Source organism: Arachis ipaensis, chromosome B10 (assembly GCF_059453495.1).
Source record: "Arachis ipaensis isolate K30076 ecotype BB chromosome B10, ASM5945349v1, whole genome shotgun sequence".
In the NCBI taxonomy this organism is placed as follows: Eukaryota; Viridiplantae; Streptophyta; class Magnoliopsida; order Fabales; family Fabaceae; genus Arachis; species Arachis ipaensis.
In genome coordinates, this window is record NC_142435.1 from 31,085,242 (window position 1) to 31,104,343 (window position 19,102).

Sequence of the window (19,102 nt, forward strand, 5' to 3'; positions counted from 1 at the left end):
CCCCTGACCTCTGAAAAACGTGAACATTTATGTCCTTCCGTTGAATTCAGCCGTCTGCACTGAATGGAAAAGGATGAGCTGGCAGAGGTGGCACTGAGGTGGCCGTAACAGAGGCCAGGTGGCATGGAGTATTTCGTAACAGGACATATAAGTCCCTGGAGACAAAAACGACGTCGTTTTTATAACCTCCCCCAATTCTGTTTCGAATTTCTCTACCTTTTCTTCTTCCTTCGTCCTTTTTCCCTTCCATTATTCTTCCTCGGCCCCTGCCTCCATCACCACCGCACAGCGGCGCCTCCGTCAGCCACCATCAATGCTGAAAGACAAGAATGCCGAAAGTTGTAATACCCGGCCTAACCGAAATTAATTAAATAATAAGTTAAATAGGAGCGAATATGGTTGGAAGATTTGGCAATTGGAATTTGATAATTTAAATATGATATTTGGATTCAGTGAATTTTTCCAAGTCGAAAAACATAGTTTTCTGCATAAAAGCGCGCAGTGGAATTTTGACCGGCAATACCGGCTGAGATCTGTCTGGTACTACAGCTGAGGAAATTGATTATGGGTAAATAAGATTAAGAAATGAGGAATTATAATTAGGGAAGGTAGAAATATTTAAAGTGCGATTTAGAGCGCTAATCTTAAAGGTTTTGGCCCAAAATTGGGTCAATAGGCAAAAATAAGTGAACCGGGCCTCAGTGGGCCCAAGACTCAATATATATAAACATTAGTTATGAGCATTTCAGCTCATTTTACCCTAAAAGAAAGGGTTGGGGCGCTGAGTTGGGAAGAGAGAAGAGAAGAGAGAAAACCTAACTCTCTTTGATCTTCAAACCACCATAACTTGAGCTACGGAGCTCTGATTGACGAGCCGTTTGTGGCCACGCGTCGCTTTTTTCATCCTCTACAATTCTATCTAAGTTTTGTGGTGAATATTCCATTAATCTCTCCCCAGTTTTTGAAATCTTCCACTGTTACACGTTTTTGGGTAGCTAGTGTTGAAATCTTGTGATTTTGGGTGTTTAAGGATACTCCAACATGGATTCTAAGTGGGTTCTATCCCTACTCCATATGGGCTGAGGTAAGAAGTGCTCAAACCCTTGTGATTTGTCATTTTTATGAGCCCTACGTTGATGTATGTATGTGATATTGGTTATATTAGTGTATTTGGTGATGTTGGTGCACAATTGGGAGATTGGTATTGCTTGAGGAGCTTTGGTAAGGCTTGGAGCTAAGGTTGGTGAAGACTTCCAAAGAAGAGGCTCAATTGGTTTGGCTACAAGAGGTACGGTTTAAGTTTCATTTAAGTACCGTGTGTTGTGATGAGAATTCCTAGGCTAGATGCCCCTAGGATTAAGTTTGGATTGTGTAAATGGTTGGTGCTAATATGCATAGTTGATATGTAATGTGAATTAATGATTGGGTTGAGAATTGTGTGACCTTGTATGCTTGATGTATTGAGAATTTGATGTACTGGGTAATGAGTATTGATTTGTAGTTTATGCATTTAAATTGTGAAAATTGGGCCGGAGGCCGTGAATTTTGGGCCGAAGGCCGGAAAGAGGTAAGAAAGGTAAGTCGATGTGTGCATTGTATGATGGCACAAGTGATTGGATGAATTTCAGATAATGAATATATGAATGATTAGGTTGGTTATTGAATAATAAGGTTTGAGAAGTTGAAGTGTGGAATTTAGTAATTTTGGGTGAAATTATGTAGATGAGGTATGTTTGGTTCGGTTGAGATATATTATGTGATCATATATGTGATTATGATTATTAATGCCTTGATTGTATGATGATGCATTAGAGATATGTATGTTGTGATATATACTTGGGGAATGATTAAGGTTGATTTGTGGGTAAAATCACGTGATAGTAAGTATGATATTGATTATGTATAATGATGGTTGATTGGAAATGGTATTATTGGAAATTGGGATGAGGAAGGATGTATGACATGATATTGTGTTTGTCCTTTAGCCATTTGATTGAGAAGTGTTAAAATGGTTGGATGTGGTTTTGGGAATTTTTAGTAAAGTGTCAATGTGTGAGTTGAGGATGGCTTGATGTGGATTTTGGTACATTTTGATTGATTTCAAAAAGGGTTGAAATTGGCATGTTTTGGTTGATTTTGAAAAGAGTTGAAAATGGCTTGTTTTGAAAATGGCACCTTGTGGTTTTGTATGAAAACATGGTTTTTGGGCATATTTTGACGGGACATAACTTGGACTACGGATCTCTGTTTTGTGCCAAATTTGTTTAGAAATGAAATTGGATCCGGGGTGTCCATGCCGTTTGAAGAACGGGTGAAAAATGATTTAAAATGAGAGAGTTATGTCTGTCGGAAAATTGGGGGTTGAATCTATAAATTTTGTAGCTTTTAACTTAGAAAATTTTTAGCAGAACGACCCTCCGCGCGTAGGCGCACTTGGCGCGTACGCACCGTTCTTCAAGAAAGCACCCTCCACGCGTGCGCGTGGTGTGCGCGGGCGCGTCGATGCGCTGCACCAGATGCCCAGCCATTTTCCCGAGAGTTGTGCCAGTTTTGTGCCTGGGGCACAAATGTATCCGCGCGTACGCGTGGCTGACGCGTGCGCATCGTTTGGCTATTTTTCAACCCGCGCGTCTGCGCGTATGACGCTTGCGCGTCGATGAGTTTTGTGGCCATCCCCGCGTGCGCGTGGAGTGCACGTACGCGTGGCCCTGTTTTCATGCCAAAGTCGATTTTTGAGTTTTTAAAGCCAAATCTCATACTTCTAAGCCTCCGATCTCACCCCTTATGTATTAAATCATTATGATATGCCTAGCAATGAGAAAGGAGCTAGGGGATGTGGTAACTTGCGAGTGAAGCAAGGGGAAAGGTTATAATCAATGATGATCAAAGATGATTATATGAGATATGGAGGATGACGGTGGAAGTACTGTGTATGCCATGAGCCGAAGGGCTATATTTATTGATAAATGGCCGGATCTTGATTGAACCATGAGCCGAATGGCTGAGTTATTGCCGGGTTACGGCAAAGCCATTATTGTTTATGGCTGAGTATAATGCATATATGATTAATGAATGATTGTGTTAAATGAATAATAATGAAAAATGTTGAAATGTGATGTGTGACCCTGGGTAGTAGGCAGTGGCGTTGTCCACTTGCTCCAGGTATGAGACGGGAAAGGATGTTTATGATAAATGAGTTTAATTATGGAGTTTTGAATACATGTGTATTTGTGATACCTGGGTAGTAGTAAGGTGGTGGTTCGTCCCGCTTGCTCCAGGTTAATGTTTGAGATTTGATAACAGTGATGATTGCTTCTAAACTGAACGAATGTATGTTTTGAGATCCTGGGTAGTAGCAAGGGTTGTGGTTCGTCCCACTTGTTCCAGGACAGAGATTGAGACCCTGGGTAGTAGCAAGGGTTGTGGTTCGTCCCACTTGCTCCAGGTCAGAGATTGTGACGCCTGGGTAGTAGCGGCAGTAGTGGTGAATCCACTCGCTCCAGGTTGAGCTTTTAAACACCCGCCTGGGTAGTAGCCGCAGTAGTGGTTATTCCACTGGCTCTGGGTTGAGCGGGTAGTAGCAAGGGGGTTGTAGCTCAAACCTACTTGCTCCGCAATGGGTGTTTCTGTCCATGGTTAGCTACCAGGACGTGTCGGGTTGGCTATATAACCGACAGATGATATCATCAGCCATAGGGCAGGCATTCATCATTTGCATATGTTTGAATTGTTTGGGTTTGCCATTTGTTTTGGATTTCTACATCATATATGCCATGTTACCTGACTATATGCTACTTGTTCTACTTGTACCATATTTGTGTATTACTTGCCTGTATTGCTTGTATTTGTACAACTGAGAGGCCCCTCATGCCAGTGTCGGTGGATGTTGAGGGCTGTTCTGGATGAGATGAATTGATGATGCGATTGCATGATGATGATGATTATTGAATGAGATAATTGGAGCTCCCTGGGTAGTCGCAGTGATGTGGTTTCACTAGCTCCAGGCGAGTGTATGATGTATTGATATAGAATTGCTGAGGCAGAACAACTGGTAATGGTTTTGCTTATAGTTCTGAGTTTGATTCGTGGAAGAGTCAGCGAGTTGGGAAACATGTGAAACATGAATTAGATTTAGCACTCCCTTATGACGGTTGCCTATTCATGGATTAGCGAGAACCTAGGATGAATAATTGGTGAAGAAGTTTAGGATGCTTAGTGAGTTTTTATTGTAGTGCATTGTATTTATTTGGCACTTTTACCGTACTGGAAACCCATGGACCCGGGGTTCTCATTCCGTATATATCTCTTGTTTTTCAGATACAGGTCCAGGTGCTCAGAAGTGAGTTGTGGGTCGTCTGAGAGACGGCGAAGATCTTTATTTCCTCTACTTTGTGTTTTGATTAGAATCTCTCCACCTTTGTTTTGCGAAGTTTATATTATGTATTGAACTCTTTGAATTTGCCTATAGAGGCTCTCATATTTCCTTCGGGAGAGATTAGGATATACTGTTGTCAACTACTTTCATACTGTACCCTAGCCAACCTAAACTTCGCGGGTCGCGACTAGTGGCTATTTACTTATGTTATATATATATATATATCTATCTGTTATCTATCTCTTAATCTCCTCTACGCCTTGTCCGTATATCGTTTTCGGCTTCACGGTTTATCTTTTGTTGTCGAAACGCGAGAGATACGTCTTCGCGATTTTATTTCTACTCTTTTCAGGCTTCTCGATTAATACTCCTTTCGAAATTACCTATATTTATTTATTAAAAATCCACCTGAGAGTCGTACCACCGTAATATCATTGACTTATGACTCGAGCATAAGGATTTGAATATTAGGGTGTTACAAAAGTAAACAGTATGAGCAAGTCGACCCAGAGAATTTTGTGCTGAGAATGAACAAGAAATAGGCACTAGTAGCTGCCATGGAGGTAGTGGTTCCCAACACCATGAGCTGGGAGCTGGACTTGCCAATCCCAAAAGGCAACATCTTCTTTGTGGCCAATTGCAGACCAAGCGCCGCAACTAAGCCATACGCCACCATCCCAACCAAAGGAAGAGGAACACCTATCAAACACAAAACAGAAAAATGTCACTCACATTCTTTCAAACACATTGCCTGCAAATAATACCCTTCACACCATAAAATTCAGAGACCAAAAAGAATCACACATAGAACAACAATATGGCAAACACACACATCAAGCCAAAACCCTAACAGAATCAAATCATAGAACAGTTCAATTGCAAGCACCATCGAATAGTTGCAACACATTCAAGAGAAGGCAAAGGAAAAAAATACCGAAAATAAGCGCGTAATCACTGTTGAGTATGTCGCCGCAGGGAGAACCACCGATAGGACAAAATGCTTCGGAACCGGTGAGCTTCAGGTAGGTAAGGTACGAGGTTTCAAGGAAGCCGATCCCGGCGATCCTCGCGGTCAGCTTATGAGTCCATTCCCCGGAGCCGGAGAAAGTGGCGGGAACCTTGGTTTCCTGGTCGGGTTCTGCGGCGGAGCATTTGAGAGGCGGCGGCAACCTCATACGCTGCGTGACGTCAAAGAGGCCCAAGCTCCGGTGGTTGGGAGCACAATGGTGCCAAATGGGCACAAAGGAACGAAAAGACGATAGGGACATGGAAAAAGTGAAAGTGGCCATGGTGGTGGAAGCTTCTAGTAGCTTCGCCGGCGTTGATGGTGGCTGACAGAGGGGCCGCTGTGCGGCGGTGATGGAGGCAGGGGCCGAGGAAGAAGAATAGAAGGGAAAAAGGACGAAGGAAGAAGAAAAGGCAGAGAAATTCGAAATAGGATTGGGGGAGGTTACAAAAACGGCGTCGTTTTTGTCTCCAGGGACTTATATGTCCTGTTTCAAAATAATCACTGCCACGTGGCCTCCGTAACAGCCAGGTCAGTGTCACCTCTGCCAGGTTAGACTTTTCCGTTCCGTCCAAACGCCTGAATTCGACGAAAGGATTGAAATGTCCACGTTTTTCGGAGGTAAGGGACTTGAATATATTTTTCCTTCTTTGAGGACGAAAATGTCCGGAAAAAAAAAAAAGTTAGGAACCTATTTATCTTTTACTCTAAAAAATAAATCCTAACTCCACCCACCACAAAAATAAAGCTGCTCCATCAACGGACACGCGTCACAAAGATTCTAAAAGCAGAGGAATTTTTGTAACTAACATCTTTATTACTGTAAAGTGCATTTTTTAACTTCTTGTTTTTTATTTATAAGTTTTGGTATTTTAGTATTTTAGTTAGTTGTATTTATAATTTATGTTTTGTTTAAAATTCCTTGTATCTCATGACTCATATTATAGGGAAACTATTTTTTTAGTCTAAACGACTTGTAGTTTTTACTTTTTATATTGAAAAAAATTTTTACGTTAAAAAATTTATTGTGTTTTTGTATTTATTTTTTTATATTTTTTTGCTGTTACTTTTGTATTTTATTCCGATAAGGGGGACGGTGACAAATTACAATTCTTAAAAAAATCTGGATAAAATAAATTTGTAAATATTTTAGAGAAGACTACCCATGTCCTTTTCTAACGGGGACTACTAAATTTTTTACAATAAAATAAAATTAGGCCCAAAAAGTTAATTAAATTAAAGAAAAGAACAAAAATAATTTTAGAAAATCTGTGATTAAGATTTTATTTTAAATTAGTGTATGTTTTCGTGTACAGAATAATACATAAAAATATATAAAAATTTTTATTAAAAAAATTTAAATAAATAATTATCATTATAAATATTTTACAAAATTATAATTAAAATCAAAGTTTAATGATATTTAATGTTAAAAATATTTAAAAAATTAGTATTTGTCTAGGAAACAGCCGAAAACTCGAGAGATTTTTTCGGCGCTTTTTGCAAATCTCCACAGCATCCAGGATCACAAGTGCACGAGCGTCACGCTTTGAAGCCCTGCTATCGGGAGGCCTATTGCTACTAGTGGAGTAAGGTTAATCAATCCCATATCATATATAAGGTGATATAGAGCTTCTGGAAGGTCTTTCCTCAAGCTAGCCTAGAGTTCATGAGTTGAGGGGTTTTGGAGTTAAGTTGATATTACTAATTTATATTGGTTGAGTGATCATTTCATTCATCTGCTTAAATAAGTATTAGAAATTTAAATTTTACGTTATATATAGCAATTCATTGACTAAAGGCATACCTTTAACCTTAATAAATAGAGTTTCAATTTGTGGTAGATTAGTCATCTACCTGCTGAATTAGAAATACCGTAAAAAAATAATATTTGTCTTTAAAATAGAACAATTTCTCATTGATAGAAATATTTATGGAGATTTGATTTTGTTAAAATTTATCTGTGACAATTTTATTTGTTGGTATCATATTCATTTTTGAAATCAAAATAATATAGTTAACATTATTACCAGTTAAAATTTGATATTTAATGACATAATTTTTAAGTTTCCAAATTTATAGACTTATGACATTACAAAAGCTATTAAATTAATTAATATTTCTTGGTAATATTATCAAAACACCATCGTTGAGTATTAGTTTGTATGAAGAGAAACTATAATAACTTTTGTTATTCAATATATAATTTATTCTATTTAAAAATAAATTATTATCCCCTAACTTGGTAAATGTAAGACTCCAAATTTTTAAAAATTAAATAATAAATTAATTATGATTTATTTTATTTATTCAAGATATTAATTTTAGAAAATTTTATATTAAATGAATATTTTCTTATTATTGATTTGAAAGCTTGAGTAATTGAAAAATAATGAGGATTTTATATATATGGTTTAATTTGAATAATTAGATTTTAAACTCTATTTTATGATTTTAAAAGAAATTAATTTGATTAACTCTAATTATTGAATTAGATTGTTTATTTGAAAATAAATTAAGTTGATAATTAAATAAGTATTTTTATAAATATTAGTATTAAATTAAAATTAATTTTCAATTACTCTATTACCCTAATTTTATTAAAACTACTAAACTATCCAAAATCCCCGATTTCATACACAAAACCTTAATTTTGTCTTAAATCTAACTCTAATCTAACTGCCTCACCGCCTCACCTCTCTCACCCTCCCCAAACACACACACACGACACACAAACACACACAACACCACACACCCACGCATAGCAGAGGAGAAGAGAGAAAGAAAGGGAAGGAGAGAAGGGGAAACCGAGGGAGAAGAAGAGGAAGGAGGAGGGGAACTGCTGCTGCACTGCCACCGTGTCTTGATGCCGTCGTCGCCTTCCCACCGTGTGCGAGAGAGGAAGGCCGAAAGAGAGATAGAGATTCGAGGGAGAAGAGGAAGCAACGCTGTCACCTAGCCGCCGTGCTTCCTTACTATCGTCGAGTCACCCATTCCCATCGCTGTTCCGACGCCGTGGAGCCATCGCTGCCATCATCACGAGCCGCACATCATCGCGTTAGATCTACGTCGCGTCGCCGTGGTCGAAGCTCTGCCACTGCTAATCCTCCGCCGCTACTGCCAGGGCCCGTCGCCATCACCGTCGCGGGCAGGAAAGGGGGAAAATGAACAAAACGTGAGGGAGAGGAGGAGTTCTCATCGCTGTTGTGTGCCCAGTTATCGCTGCTGCTTCCAATCCCGCCGTTGATGTTATGCCGCCGCCATAGGAAGCCACTGCCGCCGCTGTTGGATCCGCCGTGGGAAGAAACGCGATGGTGGGCAAAGAATCTGTAAATGTCGTTGAGCTTTGCCCTTGTTTTTGGTTAGTCTTTCTCTACCAAAGTTGCTATTGTCATTGGAGTTACACGATTGAAGGAAACTGTCACTGATGGAACTGCTACTATCAACGCCGGTGGATAAAGCTACTGTTTATGCTGGCTCAGCCACTGCCGCCACAACCCATCTCGAATTTCTTCTAATTTTGACACTCGGAGGTAGGGGATTTTATTTTGAAATAATCTGTTTTAACTTATGAATGCCAATGAATTTTAGTGAGTAACTGCAAATAATTTGTAAATATTTTGTGTGATCAATTGATAGAAATCAACTTGGTTTTGTTGTTATGAGTGATTAATTGGCAGAATTAAGCTTTGTTTGAGGTTGTAAAAAATGTGATTGGTGTGGTATTGAGACTGATTTTGACTTGAGGTTGTGATTTGTGAAAAATGATTTAATTGTTTGAAAGTGATTAATTACTCGAATTCCTGGTTACGCTGACTTTTCGATTTAGTTGTGGAATTGAGATTTATTTGGATATTGTTGCAAACTTGTTTGAGAATCATTGGTTATTGGATATGTTAATTTAATTTGACTAGGTAATATTGTGTTAAGTGTTGAATTGATTTAGGCTTGTGTTCGGTCTGGAATTATTGTAATGATGGTTTAATCGTGACTGTTCTCTGAATATTGAGAATGAGTGCTTGTTGTAAATTTTGGTTATATTATCAATAAATTTGGTCATTAAACTGAATGGATTGAGAACCTTGCTGTTCTGATTGTTGTTGAGAAGAAGTTAGTGAATTGTGGAGATTGAGGTTTGATGAACTAAAAACAGGTTGAGCCTGGATTTCTAAACTGATTTCTTAACTGAAACAATAATTTTGAGGGTTTATAAATAATTTAAAATTACTAAAATTATATGGCTATAAAATATGTTGATTATTAAGAATTCTGTTGATTTGGTAATTGTTGTTAAGAAAGAGGGAACCCGTAAGGGTGACTAAGCCCGAGTTTTAGGAGAAGTGCTGCCGAAATTTTATAAAATCTGAGGTTTTATTTGAAAAGTTATTTTAAAAGATTTGGTTTTGGAAAATTAAATTATTTGAGATTTATTTAGTTGAGAAAAGGTGTATTCTATTTTTAAACTCGATTTATTAAGAAAAACATAATGTTTTAAATCCAATTTTGTAAGGAGAGATTTTGTTTTAAGTGTTGTTTTGAGCTCTTTTTTTAAGAAAAGAAATCTCTGCCACAGGAGAGCAGAGAACAAGGATTTAAAGAATATATTAACTTAAAGAGATTGTTTGCCACAGGAGAGCAGATGTGACATTGTTTGGGCCTTAGTGCCAAATGTAAAGTGGGAACGCCCACACACTGAGAACTGTTTTCTAGATGTACGCTTATTGATTTGGAAAGTCACACTGTATGCGGTCTAGCCGTACGACTTAAAGTCACACTGTATGGGGCCTAGCCGTACGACTTATAAGCACACTGTATGCATCTAGAAAGCCATATCTGGGACTTGTGCTCGGGTAATGTCAGGAGCGGGTAGGCAACCGACACATGAGCTCATGGCCTGCGTTAGGGATAGACATGCATCATGTTGTTTGTACATTTGTATTGGATTGCGCTTGTTTATCTTTATTTCTTTGTGATTGTGCTGTTTGTCTTGTGACTTGTTTGTATATTAAATTGAATCTCTTGTTTGTACTATTTGTTTGCGAATGTATTAAAGTGATTATGAATTGACATTTGACTAAGGATTAACTATATGACTGAGAGACGGATAATGTGACTAGTTTTATATTTAAAATTTGTTTTGAGTTTAGAGATTTTAAAAAGAGGTAATTAGTTAGCTAAAGTAGAACCAAGAGTATTTTCAAAGGGTTTGATAAAAATATAGTTTAATTGAGTAAAGTTAATTATTTGCACTTTATTTCATTACTTTTACGGCATTCCCATTCCCTACTGAGAACGTGCGGTTTGTTCTCACCCCAAAATCTTCCACCCTTTCAGTGACACAGGTTCGAAGACTCAGCTTGAAGCTGTGGACGGTTATTAGTTTTATTTGAGTTAAGTTATGAGTTGAGTTACTTTCATAGAATTCCCTCGATCACCTTTGTTATTTTAGATTTTATTTTATAGAGAGGGATATGAATTGTATTCGAGTTTTATATTGAATTTATTTGTATAACGCTTATTATTATTAGTAATTATGTGAATATCAGTGTTTGAAGATCTCTTGATATGTGATTTTAGTTAGTAAAAACAAGATTTTTTCTAGAATTTTCTCAAAAACTGAAACGCGATATCGACGTAAAGGCTCAATAGTAAATTCATAATAAAGAAAATCAGGTCCGTAACGCCTTACTTTTGGTACGATCATGGCATGCTAAAAGTTAGGGTGTTACAGTAAATACATTTTTTTATTTCTTATACTATTTTATTTGGCAATAATTAATATTAAAAGAATAAATAACTATATTATCCTATAATATAATATATAAAATATTTTTTTAAAATTAATTCTAATTAGTGACATAAAATTTAAAATAATTTTTTTTATTTTCTTACACATTTAAATTTAAATTCATAATTGATTAACAACTCATCTTTTTTTAATTTCAATAACAAAGACAAAATTGGTTAGGAACCAAAAATATTCGACATTTAGTAATTTTAATTATTTAAATTTTAATTACCATAAATTAGGTTAAAAATTAATTTAAATTAATTATAAATTAATAATCAATTATATATATATATATATATATATATATATATATTAGTACGTAAATAATAATATCTAATGACTAATGTATAATTTATCGAAGATTAATTTATTATTTAAATTTTTTTTATAAACTTTATAGTATGTGAAAATAGTAATCTTATTTTTTATTATTTTTTAAAAAAATTATTCATAATGATTTTATTGTTATTATTGTTTATATATTTTTTCAATACTAATAAGTAAGTAGGTATTTATACTATTATATTTATTAAGCTGCTTATTTTGTATGTTAAATAATATAAATTATATTTTATATATTAAATTCATTAATTTACCCGAAGAAAAAATCATGCAATAAATTATACATTATAAAAATTAGTTGATTATATTTACATATAAATTATCTTTACAAAAGATAAATCATTTACTATATATAGTAATTCTTGATATATGTAATGTCATGTATATATTAGAATGATTTATTTTAATATTGTGAATTATTATTGTTATTAAATTTTATTGCATTAGTAAATAATATTTAAACTAAGATAAAAAAATAATTTTTTTTAATTTGAATTGAAAAATATCTTATAAGTATATTTAATTTTTATATATATTAAATGTAATAAAATATATTTATACCCAATAAAACCCTCAAGCGAGCAAGATCAACCTAAGCCTATTGTTTGAGTCCCAAATATGATTTAGATTCATTACCTTAAGGTCCAATGTAGATGAAATCTATGTGTCCTATCTCAAATTGGCCCATACTGAATTTTCGTTGCTAGTCAGAGATGGTAATGAATACTCGTGGGACACTACAAGAAACAAGGGGTTTAGCCACGGAAAAAAATCGTGACTAAACTCCAAGATAACGGTAGCAACTATACATTGGCTACGAAAAAATATTTGTGGCTAATTGAGGGGTTACATTTTCAATTTGCCACAATTTTAGACTTATTAGCCACAGTTTTAAACACCGTGGAGACCTTTGAAGAGGCACGATTCGTATATCATTACCCACACATAATGCCGTGACTAAATAAAAATTATCATATCGAAAAGAATAATTCTACCACACTTCATCTGTAGCTAATTTGTGCAGGCCAGATTTTTTAGCCACAATTTTTTCCGTGGCTAACGCCGGGTTATTTAATCATGCTATCTTCGTGGCTAAGTGATGGAGGAAAAATATCGGTAAAGATTTTCACAAAAATATCACGTTGCAAATATAGTTCTAAACCGACAATTAGACCTCAATCAATATTTAAATTGTTTGTCACTTACGCAAACCCAATAAAATTAACCGAAGTATTTAAACCTCGGGTCGTCTCTCAAGGAATTGCAGGGAAGTGTAGTTTATTATTGGTTATGAGATTGTATCTTTTTGGGTTTTGAATTTAATAAACAAGGAATGTAAATAACAAGAAAAGCTCTTAGCAAGGATTGATAATTAGAAGTTCTATCCTCAATATCATTGTCAATTGTGATGGTAAATGCGAGTTGCCTTCACTTAGTTAACCTCTAACCAATGGAGGAAGGTCAAGTGCATACAATTAACTTGAGTTCACAAGTTCTAATCAACTCAAAGTGAGAGACTAGCTTTGGTGGAGTTCAAGCTAACCGGCAATCTTCAATTACCAATCAACAAATGAGTTTTGATAACTCAAGAGTCTCTAATTGATTAATCCAAGTTAAGAACATAAAAATCTAATTTAAAACCCAACCAAACATTTTATCAAACACTTGGAAGGTATAAAATAAAATCATAATAAAACTAACAAGGAAAATAAATCTAAACAACCAATTGCAAGTATCAATGACTAACAATTAAAGAGAGCAACAATGAACATAGGAAACACGAATTGCATTAGAAGAAATCAAATGTAACAATAGCTCATAAACATGAAAAATGGCGAAAAAGGGAAATAACAAGGGAGGAAGATGAACTAAAGCACTTAAACAAATAAAAGTAAGAGAAAACTAAATTAAAGTAAAATTGAACCTGAACCTAAGGAGAAATTGAAAGAGAAACCCTAAAACCTAGAGAGAAGAGAGAGCCTCTCTCTCTAGAAAACTACATCTAAAACCTAAAATTATGTGAATGAATGTTGAATGAGTCATTCCCCCCTCTAGCTCCACTCGGCAGCCTCTAATCTGGATTTTCGGGCCTGAAACTGGGTAAAAAAGGAGCCCAGAAATCGCCCCCAGCATTTTCTGCAAATTGCTGCACATGACGCTCTGTCACGCGTATGCGTCGCCCATGCGTACGCGTCGCTTGACAAAATCCTGGTCACGCGTGCGCGTCATCCACGCGTACGCGTCGCTTGAAGTATGGCACGATCACGCGCACACGTCGTTGGTATCAGCTTCTCAAATCTTCATTTTCTTGTGTTCCTTCCACTTGTGCATGCTTCCTTTCCATCCTCTAAGCCATTCCTACCCTATAAAACCTGAAAACACTTAACACACATATCACAACATCAAATGGTAATAAGAGAGGATTAAAAATTAGTAATTTAAGGCCAAAGAAGCATGTTTTCAATCATAGCATAAAATTAGGAAGAAAAATATAAAACATGCGGATTATATGCATAAGTGTGAGAATAATTGATACAATCCGCTCAATTCAATACAAAATAAACCTTAAAATAGCGGTTTATCAATCTCCCCACACTTAAACATTAGCATGTCCTCATGCTAAGCTCAAGAGAAACTATAAGAGTGAAGGGGGATGGTAGGAATTATCTAAATACAACCTATCTATATGAATGCAAAATGCTTCTACTATATATATATGTGGTCAAAGTGAGTCAAATTTTCAAGAAATCATATATGCACAATCAATGGCTAAATCAATCATATCAAAACACATTCACAGTTGAATTGATTTATTCAAAAGAGTTCACAAACTTGCAAAATAAGCAATGATTAAATATGGACATATGGAATTGAGCAATTGAACCCTCACCGGATGTGTATATGCACTCTAATCACTCAAGTGTTTAGGGTTTAGCCACTCAAGTCTCCTCTAATCATGCTTTCTAAAACTTTGTTCTTCATCTAACCAATCAACAAATATTTAGTGTACAAATGCAAATATCATGAGGGCTTTTCAAGGTTGTAATGGGGCTAAGGCAAGGGTGAAGATGTATGTATGGCGAAGTGAGCTATCATTTGAATCTTTGACTAACTTAAGTTCTCTCCTAACACATACACACACTCTATACAATTCTAAAATCAAGCTTAGTCACCCAAAATCTCACTTTTGCATATTTTCACACACTTATATATCAAGTCTAGTTCCATCACATATGCATTGATCTTTTTATTAAACTTAACATTGGGATAATTTTATTCCCTATTCATTTATTTCTTCTTTTTTTTATATAAAAGCATAAAGCATCAATGCATATGGTTTTTATAATTTCACACGAGTAAGCATCTAAATTCTCAATATTTGTCAATAAAAGCAAAACACATTCTCATCAACCAAAGTTCTCACATTTTCCCATACTTAGTTGACACACACTCACTATCTTAAGCTAACCAAAGATTCAAATAGGACAATTAATTATTTTTCTACTTAAGGCTAGTGGTGTGGTAATATAAAGAGCAAAGGGGTTGAAAAAGCTCAAAGTGGCAAATAAAGGTAAATGAAATGGTAGGCTATTTGGGATAAGTGAGCTATAATCAAACAATGGCCTCAATCACATAATTGCATGAATATACACTAAATAATGGACATATAGAATGAAACAAACTAAAGATTGCAATCATAGAGAAGAAAACACACAAGAATAAAAATCATGGTTAAATAATGTAACCATATAATTAGGCTCAAAAACTCACAAGTTGTGTGTTCTTAACTTAAAACCATATTCCAAATTGTAATACATCATACAAGTTTCAAAAGGTTTCAACTCAAATCAATGTGAATCTTAATTCCCTTTTTAAGAAAAAGATACATTCATTGAAAATTTCATTAATTTGACCAACATTTCTTACATTATATATATACTAAATGCAATGTTGTGATTAAGAAAAGTCAAAAAATTTATTTATAGTTCACTCCCTATTTTCAATCAAACCAAATTCTCATATGCAAAAGGGTAAACTAAGCTCAACAATCCACATTTTTCCAAATCACAACTACTAAATCAAAATAACTATATATATGTACTATTAACTAAAAGTGCAACTCAAGCTAAAAATCTAAGATATATACAAACCAAAGTGCAAAATGCGATAAACTCAAAAGTATCCAGAATAATTAATATATACAAAAGCTGAGAGTGCAATAAAGTAAAAATACAAACACTAAAAAGTAAAACAAAATAAAGGTGTCTAAAATGGAATGATTCACCCGAAATAACTTTGCCAACGAAGGCGACCTCCCCACACATAAATCACATCATCTTCCTCGATGCTCTCAATCAGGCTGGGTGAGAAGGATCGTCGACGACTGGTCCACTGTCAGCTGCGGGTAACTGTGACTCTGGCAGATGCTCAGGCTGAGTCGTCGCATGCTATGCAACTCCCCGCTAGTCCCCCTGCTGCGCCTCCTCCTCCTGGTCTTCCTCCTCTTCCTCAGAGTGCTCCGAGGGTGTGTCAGGCTCAGAGGGGATGTCAGTGCACCCGGTAGTCACAATCAACTTCAAATGTGCATAACGTCACAACAAGCGCCGCTCCATCCGATCCATGCGCTCGAAAAGGTGCTGCACAAGGTGGTAAACTGGTTGAGAAGTGGATGGTAGTGCTGCGGAAGTAGGTGGTGCGGCAGGTGCTGCTTAGGATGTGGCCGCCTCAGTGGGAGTAGTAGTATGTGGTCTGTGGCCTAGAGGTCCAAACCGCTTGCCGTGCGAAATAACCTTCTTGCAGTCAGCAATTGGTGGTCTCTCATCTTGGGGCTCCCAAGGCACCTCAGCTTGAGTAGCCATCTGAGTGATCAAGTACGGAAAAGCCAAGGTGCCTCTGACATGAACTCTAGACATATACTTCCTGATGAGTCTTGGAAGGTATAGGTCCTTCCCTTCCATGACACACCAAATAAGGATGATTATAACAGCTGGCACCTCTGACTCGTGTGTGCTAGGCATCACATAATTGCTCAGTATCTATTGCCACAGCCTAACTTCATCATTAAGATAATCAACCTTGATAACCCGTGGAGTTTCCTTCGACTTTCCCATAGCCCACGGAACATCTGGATCAATGGCTATAGTATGCCGGACGGCATCCCAATCAAAACTCATAAAACAAATAGCCTCCTCGGCCTTTTGAAAACCATCTGTATCATCTGTTTTAGGTCGAAAGTGAAGGATATCCTGTATTGCCTCCTCTGTGACTAAGATCTGCTTGCCCCTAAGTTGCACTGCATGAAGGGTCGTCCTATAATAGTTGGAATAGAACTCACGGACCCATGATGCATTCACATCCGCCAGATCTCTATCCAGAAAGACCTAACCTCTCTGTTCAATTTGATGTTCAGTATACTTCCTCAAGTCGGTTGGTATTCTGAGCTTCCTTTCTAAGTAGAGTTTTCGTTTTTCCACAAACACATGAAACCTGAGTTCACAGTAAAGATTGGCAAATTTTACAGATTCGTTAGCAGGCACAAGTTGATTAGCTTTTTCTTGATCAAAAAATTTCTTTTCACACCAAAATTCATTCGATAGGACAACGCATGACTGCCCTCTCTTCCTTTTACTGGAGCTTGCCTTAGCCTTTCCTTTCTCTTTCCTATTAGACATCCTGAAAAAAAATATAATTTCCAAGGTACAGATTATTAAATCAAAGCAGAGAAACAGAAAGGCAAACAGTATGTAAGTAAACCAAACAGAAGATAGGCAGCAGAGGAGTTAAAGCTAAAACATGAAGTGAGTCAGAAAGAGATAAATCCTTGGAATGAAAGAAAGGTAGGATTCAAAGAAATCAATCAGAAATCACAATCTAAGAATCTATACAATAAAATTCAGAATGCTTGTTTGTTAACAAACAACAAGTATCATGCCTCGAAAGAAACTAAAAGAGTTAGTTTGAAAAGAAGAAAAACTAAAAATAAAAGTTAGAAAGTCAATTAAGTTAAAAGTTAAAGAAGTGGGTTAAAATTAGGGGCATGGTAATGTAGTTTCTAACTAAAAGAAGTTCATAAGGTTTAAGAACAAGCAAGCTCACATCCATGCATACGATGCAAGTCATTGATGATGAAACATGTAATGCAAGAAGCACAAAAAGAATTGAAATCATCAACAATGCATTTCAATTAGAAAGGGAACCAAGAGGGATGGAAATGCTAACCCATCACCCCATGAATTGGCTTCGGTTTAAACCAAATAAATCACAATTCAAAAGTACTAAAGTCAATTCATGAGTGGAAGTTGAGTAAAACAGTTTTCAGAAAAATTTGGGTAGCATTCCGGTAGTAAAATGAGTGTTCTCGGATATAAACAAGCAGTAAAACTCAGCCCATATGAATTCAAAACAATTTAGACAAAATCAGCAACCATAATTTCATATGAGCTGATATGCATATTCAAACAGAGCAGCCAAATTCAATCCATCAAACCAAGTTTCATATGAATATATCAACAACTAAATACACATAAATCACATGTGCATTTATATGAACTAAACAAATAAGCCATTATGCAGCAGCAAGGGCAGGCAATATTATGAACTTATCCGTATACCAAAAGAAGGAATAAAATCCAGAACATACTCATTCCAAACAGTAGCAATAATGAGGAACACAGCAGCAGGGGATGATTCAGATTTAGCAAAGGAGGAATTCAGCATCAACAACAAGTACAGAGCAGCAATGACAACTTAAATTCAATCATTAAAGTAAGAGTAAAGCAACAACAAAGTTTTCATCGCTGCAACACAGTGCAGAAATTGCTCGTATCAAATAATAAATCTCAGCAAGAACAAAGCAACATAAACACTACGTAGCATCAAGAATCCAGTATCAAGAAAGCAAATCAACTCAGATAAGAACTCAGCAATTTTAGATAAGACTCAGCAGCATCAATAAACCAAATAAGCATAGGGCAAGTCATTACCAACAACAAACAAACCACTTTCAAATAGAAAATTAACTAATACTAACATCAGCATGAACCAAAATAGTAAAATCTTCCAACAGCAGCATGGATCAAAACAAACCTAAATCCACTACAAAATCAATTAACTACCTAACCACCTAATTCAACTAAGACAACCTAATCAAACAGCAACCTGATTAACTAACACTAACATGGAAATTAATCAAAAGAAATTTAAAAATAGAAGCAGAAGTTAAAACAGATGGGACTGGAACCTGGGAAGAAACAGAACAGAAATGGGGTTTGACAGGGGAGGAAGGCGGGGCGAAGCAATGCTGGCCCAGAGGTGGCGGCTGCACAGCGGCGCAGTGGCTGGCTGCGGCAGTTGAGGTAGAGCAGGGGAGCAGAGCAGATAGAGGTGAGAGAAGAAAGGAGAAGAAAGAGAGAAGGGAAGAGAACGGGTGGTCGGCGGTGGCTCAGGGTCGCCGGAATGGTGGCCGGTGGTGGCAAGACAGAAGCTTGATGGTGGTGGTTATGGTGGTTTGGAGGGAGAAGAGAAAGAGACGTTGAGGAGGAAAGGGGTGAATGGGACGCGAATGGCTAGGGTTCTCACGTGAAGGGTA

The 19,102-nt window shown here is 36.4% G+C and overlaps 1 protein-coding gene across 1 annotated transcript; it reads right to left on the reverse strand.

The window, feature by feature from the left end:
- Positions 1 to 300: 300 nt before the first annotated feature.
- LOC107620463 (thiol-disulfide oxidoreductase LTO1-like) lies at positions 301 to 7,234 on the reverse strand. Its single transcript, XM_016322617.3, has 4 exons — positions 7,189 to 7,234; positions 5,310 to 5,858; positions 4,865 to 5,074; positions 301 to 353 (listed from the first exon to the last, which is right to left on the reverse strand). Exons 1-4 carry the CDS (start codon positions 7,232 to 7,234, stop codon positions 301 to 303), a joined length of 858 nt encoding a protein of 285 aa, XP_016178103.2.
- Between the last annotated feature and the right edge of the window lie 11,868 nt (positions 7,235 to 19,102).